The 11,446-nt window shown below is 34.8% G+C and overlaps 1 protein-coding gene across 1 annotated transcript; it reads left to right on the forward strand.

Moving 5' to 3' along the window:
• Nucleotides 1–833: 833 nt before the first annotated feature.
• LOC142622174 (uncharacterized) lies at nucleotides 834–7,649 on the forward strand. The gene is made up of 6 exons (XM_075795606.1): nucleotides 834–1,073; nucleotides 1,204–1,295; nucleotides 1,839–1,938; nucleotides 3,774–4,614; nucleotides 4,806–4,939; nucleotides 6,677–7,649. Exons 1-6 carry the CDS (start codon nucleotides 976–978, stop codon nucleotides 7,548–7,550), a joined length of 2,139 nt encoding a protein of 712 aa, XP_075651721.1. The 5' UTR covers nucleotides 834–975; the 3' UTR covers nucleotides 7,551–7,649.
• Nucleotides 7,650–11,446: the final 3,797 nt, after the last annotated feature.

Below are 11,446 nucleotides of genomic sequence, written 5' to 3' on the forward strand. Positions count from 1 at the left end.
ACTCTAACTATTGATATATATATAAATATATATATATATATATATATATATATATATATATATATATATTTTAAGATCTCTAACCATTGGATTACATGCATGTTCTTATAATATCCTCATATTTATAAAATTTCAAAAAGATTAAAGGTCAATAAATATGTCATTAATCAAATGTTAAAAATTTCAAGTTTTTATAATATAAAATTATGTATAAAAAATAAGTTTTTTTTTTTTATTTGGAATAGGAGAAGGGAAAACGACTCAATACTTAGCGGAATGGAATAAAGACTTAAACTCACACGCCAACTCCAAAACTACATGCAGCAGTTAGAGTCGCGGAGTGAGTAATAAATTCCTCTCCTAACACAGGCCTAAGTGATATGGGACTAGACTCGATTATGAACCGATTTTTTTTTTTGAGTTGCAATAGGGGAAGAGGAAACAACTCAATACTTAGCGAAATAGAATAAGAACTTAAAAAATAAATTAATTGATGGATCAATAAATACAACATGATTTGAACAAAATTTTACGAGTGTCTTAAAAGGAGGACATACAGTTCAACGATTAGATTTTCAAAATTTACATCCACTTGTAAAGATATAAAAAGAGTTGAGAGAAATATGGTCTAGTAACTAAAATTTCATATTTTGTGGGTTGCTATTAATTCAGCCAAGGTTTAATAAAAGATTTGAAATTCAATCTAGATAAAAAATCAATTGGTTTCTTGGTTCAACAAGATAGAACCACCGGAAAGAGGAAACTCCATTAAAATAAAATGTCTGTGGGCTAGACCCCCAAAAAGAATCGAAAGTCCTAAATTGAGTTTGATGGCGTTGGCTTCAAGTACTAAACAAGTAGATCAAAGGGGTTCGAAGAAAGCGTAAAACAATTTCCTCCCCCGCTACCTCTTTTTTCCTGGAAATCATTTTCCAATTCCAATCTGTAAAAACTTTGATATACAACAAAACAAAAATGGGCGAGAGTGAGAGCGAGAGCGAGGCCCCCAAAGTGAAGCTACGTCCAATCGTGCGACTTGGGATGTTCCTCATTTCTCACAGCCACCTCCTTAGGTACACACATACATACTTCTCTCTTTTCCTTAATTCTTTCATTCATTCATTCATTTATAGCTTTGATTTTGATTTTGGTTTGGTGTTTTTCTTTGTTTTTTTGTTTTTTTTTTTTTTTTTGGGTTTTCAGTGTGGTTTGCTGCACAGCTGGGGTTCTCACTCTTCTTCTTCTGCCACTTCTCGCCAAGAACACCTACATTTCCGAAAATGCCCTCATGCCAGGTCTCTCTCTCTTCTTCCTAATTGTTACTTTGTCCAGTTTTGATTATACCCAATTGGAAAATGAATATTATGGAATTTTCAGATTAAAGTATTTGATAAGTTAGAACGAAAATTATTTGTTATTTACTTTTCAATGTGAACATAATTCTGGGATATATCTCAATCAATAGAGTTGTGAACTAGTAACAAGATGGGGGCTGAACGAAGTATTTATTTTATGATTGATGCATAATAAAAATGGCCTCAGTAGTGGTGGTGGTTGCTTTACGTGAAAGGTGATGTTGCGCTGATCATAACTTGCTACATTAACAAGTTGTGATAGAAGTTATGTTCGCGTTACATAAGAGGTGGTACGGGTTTTAATTGTTTGTTTTTTGTTATTTAGAGAAAAGAGTTAAGGTATTATAGAAATTAAAGAAGTGAGAATTTCTATTCTTAGAAAGTGAAAAAATGCATTTATGGGAAGTCACGGAGACATATAAATTGGGACGGAGAAGGTTATGAGATAAATTTAGCTAAAAAGTTCTTGTTTATGTTTCACAGGTTCAGCAAATCCCATGCTCTCTAGTCAGGAAGTCTCAGAGGCAAATGGACTGGTGAAGGACTTAACCAATTTAGATTTGAAGCCTATGGCCAGTGGCATGTATGTGCTTACTTCACATGCCATTTTTTTAAAATGTTTTCTATATATGGATTGCACTTGGTTTGATTTTGTATTCTAATGGAAACTACTTACTCCCAATTTAAATTTAAATGTCTTGGTTTGAAATGATATGATTGTTAATAGGAAGAAGAAAGATGTAGTGACTTTTTGAAAATGTCATTTACTTTATTCTAGAGGTGGCGCAACTTTTATAAGAATAATATTGTTATTTGGTTTTAAGAAAGAAGGTAATGGTATCATACTCCACTTAATGAGGATGGAGATTGAATGAGATGGAGGTTGAAAAAGGATGGAGGTTCTGACATTCGTTCCATTTATAATGCCTTGTGGAGATCTTGGGCTGTCACTTTTCCTTGGAAAAGCATTTGGGGTGTGAAGGCACCATGGAGGTTTCCTTCTTTGTTTGGATGGCTGTGTGGGGAAGATTCTCACTGGTGATAATTTGAGGAGAAGAGTTTTCACAATTGTGGATTGATGTTGTACGTGTCACTGAAATGGGGAGAATGGTGATCATCCTATGATTTATTGTTAAGGGGCTTCTGGGTTATGGAGTTATGCTTTTAGATCTTATGGAGTTTCTACCTAAGAGGCTGGTTGATCTGTTGGATGTGTAGAGGAATTGGTTTGGGAAATGTTTGTTGAATATTTTGAACTTGGTACCATAGTGTGTGATTTGGATCATTTGGAAGGAGCATAATAGTTGTGTGTTTGAGGATTCAGAGCATTTAGGGGACCAGCTCATAGCATTGTTTGCAGGGATGTTGTTTGATTGGTCTCGTACTTGGGATTCACTTCTAGTGGTTCCATTCTTTTGTTTAAAGATTCCCTTTCCTTTGGTACATAATTTCTTTTTCTTTGTTTTTGTATATATTTTTATGGCTGTTTCATTCTTCTGTATGAAATAGTCCTTCTTCATTAAAATTTTTATTACTTATAAAAAGAAATAGAGAAGGTAACGGTATCAATTTTTAGCAAAGAGAGTTAGGCATCTAAATTGAGATAGGAGAGTAGCAATTATTTAAAATTTCTCATCAAGTTAAAGTTACTCCAATATTGAAAGAGGATGTAACTCTGGCACTAACACTCGTGCTGGTCTTTGCTGACTTAGTTCTATGAAATATTAGATTTTGTGGGTCTTATAATCCATCACTGATGCGCACACATGCACATCTACAAGTGTCAAAACTTTTTAGGCTTGTAATGAGCTGAGTGGATCAGTAAGCTGCTTAAGGTTGGACTGAGTAGGATTGGACTTGGCTTGGTCGGCATTGCGTTTTGTAGATTTATTTGTTTGTTTGGTTTAGGTGTTTGTTAATTTTGATGGAATTTGTAGTACGCAGCAGTATACTGCTTGTTTTGCAGCTAGTTTGTTGTTAATAAAATCTGTCTAAATCATACGAAATAGGGTCCAGATATATTTTTTTTCAATTCCCTTTTATTTGCATATAAACATGCCATTAGGCATTATTATGCAACTTGTTATATGGTCACCTTGCATTATCTTTCTTCTCTTTATTTTATCTTTCATGCACGTTAAGTGGGGGTTTTTTTGCATTAGGTACAACCTTTACATGCTCATTAAGATTAAGGCTTGGTCAAGTTTTGTATGCACTTTATGCATGGAGTAGATTTACTTTGCACTGCTTTCTGCTTCTTTATGTTTCCTTTTCCATCAGCTTGATATTTTGCCCTGACTCTGCATCACAAGTTTATAATTCTAAATACAGCCCCCCACCACCCACCCACTGGGAAAAAGATAAAATGATGGAAAAAAGTAAGTCTGTCCAATGTGATTTTGTGTTTACCTTGTGCAGAGAAAGTCAAAGACTGATAGCCCAATATATGTCCAACTTGGGTGCCGAAGTTAGTTTTCAAAAGTTCTACCCTCAATCAAATCAGTTTCACCCATTGCACTTTTTTTCTAGCCCTGATTCTGCAACAATTCGGGAGAATATTAGTTGTTCATCATATGGTCTCAATACTGTTGGAATAATAAGAGCCCCACGTGGTGATGGGAAAGAAGCTATTGTATTGGTGACACCTTACAATTCTGAGAAGATTGGGTTGGGTGAGGCTTTATCTTTGGGCATTGCATACTCAGTATTTTCCTTGCTAACCCGAGTTACTTGGCTGGCCAAGGATATTATATGGGTTGTTGCAGATTCAAAATATGGAGAATATGCTGCAGTTGATGCTTGGCTAAGAGATTATTACATTCCTGTATTTAGTGGATTAGGCATACAAAATGCTGAAATGTGTCACGGTCTGGAAGAGAACGCTATCACAGAAAGAGATATGCGTGATGGTTTTAAACGAGCTGGGACTATGGCTGCAGCCCTTGTGATTAAGGTAGTGGATAGAAGTGAACAATTTGAGGACAGTCTTAGCATTTATGCTGAGGCATCCAATGGACAGATGCCAAACCTAGATCTCATTAATATTGTAAATTATTTAGCAGTTCATAGGCAAGGTTTGCGGATAAAGGTGGAGAAAATGTGGTCTTTACTTAACTGCAAATGGCTCATGATTTTGGGAGAAATACTTGAATCACTAGGACATTTGGCTAAAAGCTTAAACCCCCAGTGGAAGTTTGGTATCCCAGCTGTAGATTATGTTGAGGGCACTGCTACGCTCGCAAGTTCATTGTATTACCAGGTAGTTTATTATCCTGTCTGTTCATTTATTTTAAAAAAATTATTTTCTCCTTTTTTAGGGGGAGTAGTGGAACATATTACAGTTACATTTTCAAATTGAATGACCGGGAAAATTAAATGATTATTTCATCTCACTTCTCTCTGATTTCTGAGGTCATTTTTACTTATATGTGATATTTTCCTTGCTGTCAGGCTTTGGGTATTCCAACAGGTCCCCATGGTGCTTTTCGTGATTACCAGGTAGATGCAATTACTTTGGAAATTTCTTCCAGAGTTTCTTCAAATAACAAGGGTAGGCAAAATGACTTCCTTCTGCGAGGTGGCCGGTTAGTGCTCATTTAATTCTTTCAAAGTACCATTTGTAACTTGTCTTATTTTACTAGACATGTAGGCAAGGGACATGAATCAGTATCTTGCCAATCTATTGGCAGAAGGCAGTGTTGTCTTCAGCTGAACACTTCTTAGCATTTTCACCTTTTTTGGAGGTAGAGGGGGGGTGGGGTCATTGTATATCAATACTTGGAAAATATGCCAATAGTAGGTGAATACATTTGATTGCCCGTGTATTACTACTGCCCTTTACTAGATGTTTGTGTTGCTTGAATGCTTCCATACATTCTAACATGTTATAGTCTTTCTGTTAAATGTTCTTTGTTATTTATTTTGGGTTAGGTTGTTACTTGTTAGATTTTAGTTGCACACTTTGCTAATTTAATCCCCCCTTCCCCCTCCCAACAAAAATAAAAAGAGTGTACTGAATTGTGGTGAAGAATCCCATGCCATAATAAAATGATAGAAAGAAATTGTTGATGAGGCAACTTGTGGTATTCAATCATTTTTGGTAGAAAGCTTGAGTCATACTCAATTAAAAACTTGTGTTGAATTTAGGGCAAAAAAAATCTTTTAGTGATCACTGAAATGGAGGATACTTTTTCTTTTTACAAGCATTTGTTGATTTCTTGTTTGATGTTTAACATTTTATTGTTCTTGTTTTAGAATATCCTTTGGTTATGAAATTGCTATTAATGTAACTAGCAGAGAGGGTTCAAGTTACACTGGGGTAACTTCTAAACTTTTACACCTTTTTTAGACCATTAATTTCTATAGATCTAAAGGTGGAGAAAAAATTGCTTTCCACATCACCCATTTTCCTTACCAAAGCTCCAGTCTTATGCACTCCCTCTAGTTCCCTTTCTCAAATCTTTGAAAGCAATTTTATTGTCATCATCAATTCAATGTAGGACAACAACTTCCATATTTAGACTGTAGGTACAGAGGAGCCCTGTCATGGCAAAAGTTGTTAGGAGTTCAAGAAGCACGTTGAAGGAACACATTCACTGAAGAGGGTTGCAGCAACAGTATATCTCTACACAGAAGAAAATTGAAAATCAAAACTTGGTCCTTGAGTTTTCTTCTACCAAAGTTACTGTATTAGGCAAAAGTTCAATGAACTTATTTTTCTTCAAAATCAATTCTTATTTATTGTTTATTATAAATAAAAATAAAAATAAAATCTTTTTTATTGTTCTCGTTGATCATGAACCTGTGCATGAAATTTATTGTGCTGGGCTTGATTCTTCTTATCCTTAAATACCTTTGACTGTTGCCAACAAATACACGTTCCTTCACTGTGCTTTCTAAACTCCCAACAACCCATGCCATGGGTAGCTCCTCAGACCAATGATGAACGTTAAGTGTTGGCCTTCACTGAATTGATGACAACCTTAGATTGCTTTCAAGGTTCGAGAGAGGGAAAGAAATTGTGTTTGAGGAAGAGTGAAACTTTGAAAAAAAGGAAAAGGGGTGATGTGGAAAGCAATAATTTTCCTACCATTAGATCTAATTGAAATCAGTGGTCTAAAAAATGTGTAAAAGTTTAGAAGTTAAACTATGTGTAACTTGAACATGTCTCTAACTAGTATTATTTGGTGTAAGCCCTCTTTAATTATTCCTTGTTTGTCATTATTTGGTGGTATACTATGCCCACAATTATCCATTAATAGTCAAAAGATTCAGTATTCTTGCGTTATTTTGATTGAAGGTTTTTCTGTGGGTTGGTGCAGGTTAATTGAAGGAGTTATACGATCAGTAAACAACCTCCTTGAAAAGTTTCACCAGTCATTCTTTCTGTACCTTTTAACATCGCCTAGTAAGTTTCTATCTGTTGGAGTCTACATGATCGCCTTTGCACTACTCGTTGCATCACTCCCAATGGTTGCAGCTTCTCTCTATGCTCATGCTAATAATTTGGATCCTGGTTTTGAAAAAAACAAATCCAATCATCCAGCCAGTGCTTCTGATGAACTTGGCATCACCCTCAGATCATGGAAATGGCTCTATGCAGCAAAAAAGGTTCTTGCAGTTCACTTGTGGGGAGCTGTTGTTTTATTACTCCCATACTTCATCTGTCAAATTCCCAATTGCTCTCCAACAACCAGCTTTGTAGTCTGGGTTTTGCTTTCAATCTTCAGCCTAATAATCTTGTTCTGGATTTTGGGTTCTCCATTTTCCTATGTTAATGCATCTCAGCCTCAACAAAGAGAATGGGCTCTCTCGAAATCGGTGACTATTTCAGCTGCCTTCATTGGTCTGTGCCTCATGTCAGTCATTAACTTTGCTACAGCTGAAATTGGGGCTTTGCTAATGGTCCCTATGTGTTTGATGGCTCACCCTTTGAAGCTTGATGTTAAATCTAGAAAGTTGAGAAATTTTTCAAGGGTCGCTTGTAATCTAGCTTTGGCGTTTATTGGGTTTCCACCAACTGCTTTTTTGGTGTTTAAATGTGTATTTGAAGGCTTTGATGGCATTAGTGTTGGTGACTTCTGGAATTGGTTGGAATCCATTTGGGCATGGAGCAGTGCTACTTACCTCTATATAGGTATGATTCACCTGCCATGCTGGATATTGTGTATTCATGTAATACTTCATCCTTGTTGACACGTCTTTCACAATTTTACCCTGTATTTCTGAGCAATTAAACATACGAATCATAAGATTAATTGCATTTTTATCTCAATGTTATCTTTCTTATCTAAATTGCTCGTTATTGGTCATGGGCTAGTTCTGGAGAAGTAGGTCCTTCAGGAATATAATCTTTCATCTTTGTAAGTAATTATGTATCACTAGGCATAAAGGGGCTCTCCTGCAGAACCTATACTTCATCATTGCCAGTAAGGTTCTGCAGGCCTGTTAAAATGTACTTAGTGACTCTGAATGAATGGTTTGAGAAAGTGAGATGATCAGATGGCTATATTGGAAACTCAATCAAGAATCTAAGTTAGATTCTAATTGCACTACAATTTGATGCTAAGTGTCTTTAGATTTTCAATGCATGTTTACCAAGTTAGCTCGCTTCAAAATATACATGCTGAGCCTCAGTTCCACAGTGAGGCCTGCGATCTGAATATGAGTTTAATTGCCCAACTAACTCAGATGTTAGATCTAGGGTGGAGTCTCATTGTTTAGGGTATTGTGAACCATACTTTATAGCCATTTGACAGATTCTTGGCTTAGCAATTTTGTTGTGGTTGGATTCACTACAGTTAGGTCAGAAGGGTCAATCCAATATATATTTGTAGAATGGATCTTGTGGTACTGCACAGTTGATTGAATCTAGTTGATTGGGATTTTCATATAATTTGTTTCACAGATTTAAATCCCTCTCCCCTCTCTCTCTCTCTCATGCACACACGTGTGCGGGCATGCACACTTTTTTTGGTTGGGAGATGGATAATATGTTTAAGGCAAGATGCCCATTTTGTTTGGTAAGATTGATGGAAAAGGTGTTTATGTCTGTAAAATAATTGGAAAACATGGATTGATGTGGACTGGATGCCTTGTTGCCTTAGGATCTCTTTTGCCTTTGATGATCAAAGAAGTTGCTATAAAATTAAAAGCCCGTATTCTGCACCCACTCAAAGAGCTAGGAATGCCAAAAAGTAGGTTCTCATGAAACTTTAATAAGATTGACTGTTTGGTATTAGCTTTATTTCTTTTGTATTGATTAATAAAGATATACAAATATATCATGGTGGAATAGAATGTTCTTTTTATTGATTAGTATGGCAACAGCAGCAACAGTAAAGCACTTTCTGGGATTTAATGGTTTGATGCACACCATTCATATGGTCGGCATCATTGAGGTAGGGCCATATGGTAGTTGGTTCTAGACTTCAAGGGACACAGCTTGAGTCCGATGTCATGTGCACCGAACCTGAAACAATGCGGTGATATGTAACACTTATCACATGTCGATATTGTATCGGGTCCAATGCAAATGTATCATAATGGATCATTATTCATGTAGGGTACAACATCTTCTAAATAAGTTTCATGATTAATGGTCCTTAAGTGCCGTGGAACTGCCATGGAACGAGGGTAGCTGTAGCAAGGATATTTGGTAATCAAATTATTAATGTCATAATATTTAATTTCCCCAAATTTATACTACATCAAAGTTCAAACCATAGCGATTTTGGTCCTCCACATAAATTGTTCAGTTGAGTCTTGAGTTTGTGTTACTATTTGTCCTTGAAGGAACAATTATTTGCATCGATGATTGGGTTTGGGCCAGTAAATGTTAGTTTCAATAAGACAGATTAGATTCTAATAAGAACAGGACAGGCAAGAATCAAGGGGCACAGAATAAAGAATCTAATAAAAATATGATGAATGGTAAGGACCTGTCCAATGGTAGAAAGTTGTCTTGTATGTGTAATGTACTATCGTTCTTTCCGACGTGTGGTTTTTTCAGTTTTAGGGAAATATCCTTGCTCTATTTGCTTTAGTTTTTTCCTCCCTTAATTAATTAGGTTAGGCATTCCTTTCGAAAGCCTTTTAATTAATAGTACGATTGTATTCTTAAACAATCTGATTTTTTTATTATAAAAAGAGAAATAATATGTCCACAACATTTTCACAACATTTTTACAATAAATCTTAAGTGGCAGGTTGTTACTGGTTGTTATTGTTGAGGCAAAAAAGTAATCTTCGTGTTAGGTTCAAATTTGAACCAATAACAACTAACCACCTGTGATTTATTGTGAAAAGATTGTAAAAATGAAAATAAACTCATCTAAACACTCCCTAATGTGTAAAAGAATGGAAAAATGTTCTATGGAAAAATGTTCTCCCTTTTGTCCTGATGATATTCCCAATGTTGATGAGGTGATAATGGTTTTGTTTACCCTCTATCTTTGCACAAATATTCCCTATGTTGATGATGTGATAATGGTTTTGTTTACCCTCTACCATCTTTGCTTCTAAGAGGGTTTTTTTTTTTTTTTTCATAAATATTGTACATATCCTAGTACCATCCCAAGCCACTTGTCTCCCTTACGCTCATTGTTACCATTTTTTCTTTCTCATCTCTTATCTTAATCCATAAATAATATCTCATTAAGTGTGCGTTTGACACCCACTTAAAAAATCGAGAAATTATTGTGTACTTTCAGAGTACTATAAATACATACTCCCTCCTCTCACATAAATGGTAGATCCCACTAATTAAATTCATGGTGGGACCCACCATTCATGTGAGAGTAAGGAGTATGAATTTATGGTACTTCGGGAGTACCTAATAATTTTCCTAAAAAACCAGCTTATTTTACTATTCAACTTATTTTTGTACTATTCATGTGTCCCGCAATACTATTTCAGCTAACTTTTACCTTTATCTAGAGCTCAACGAGTACAGTATTTTTAGTAAAAATTTTTCAGTTTCAATAAAATAAGTAAATTCCAAACAGACCCTAAGTATGACAAAAAGCTCTACCTAGCTTTGTCCTAACCTACCCCGCTTTCATCTTGTGCATATTTTCTTTCCCTTGATAAGTCGATGGGATGGTAATATACATCTATGATCCAACCTCGTCACATTTTGTTGCCATCTCTACTTATGTGCAAGAGGGGTGTATGAGATGAATTAAATAAATAAATAAAATACTTATTTTGATTTTTGAGGATGAACATTTTTTTATTATGTTAATGATAAAAATATAAGAGGTATAATGGTAAAGAAATACAAATCATCTATACTACTTTTAGCTTATAGTGTGTTTGAACGAGTATATTTTCATTGACAAATTTTGTTTTAAAAGTGGTCAATTTTTTTTTTAAAAGAAAGAGTATAAAAAAAATTGTATGTATAAAAAATAAAATAAAAAGAAGGTACAATTTATAATAAAAAATTATACTATGGTTGGAATAAACTGTTTTCTAAAAAAAAAAAAAAACTGTCATTTTAAGACAAACCAACCCCAAATAATAAATAGAAAATTTGAGTTAAAAATTTCTATTTATATCATCTCTATCTTAAAAGGATAAAAAAAAAAAATCTGTGACACAATCTCCAGCTCTTTCCATCTCGGATGATACTCAGAAAATGCGGCGGGAATTGTTCTCATTGAAATTGTCTAAAATTGAATGCAAAGAATCATCAATTCATAGGCAATATAGCTAATTATGATTAATATGAAATGTCCTTTTCCTCCACAATTACTATATGTGTCATTTTATTTTCCATTTTTTGTTTACACAGTGAGATAAGAAAAGCTGGCTTTGATACAGTTGCAGCAATTGGATGATGCATTTTCTAAAAAGAAATTTAGCAATATCCAAGCTTCAAAAGTGGAGTTTTTTGGGGTCAAAATTCTAATTTAACTATAATTATACACAAATGCTCTAAAAGAAGCCATTTTCTAAAAGGTATTTAAGCATAGGCTATGTTTTACTTTACTTCATCCGTTTACCAAAAAAAACTTTACTTCATCCAAATAGGAACGTGCATCACACGTACTCCAATCAGCGTTTAAGCAAAACTTCCTCATGTCATT

This window comes from Castanea sativa, chromosome 1, assembly GCF_040712315.1.
Source record: "Castanea sativa cultivar Marrone di Chiusa Pesio chromosome 1, ASM4071231v1".
Taxonomy (NCBI): Eukaryota; Viridiplantae; Streptophyta; class Magnoliopsida; order Fagales; family Fagaceae; genus Castanea; species Castanea sativa.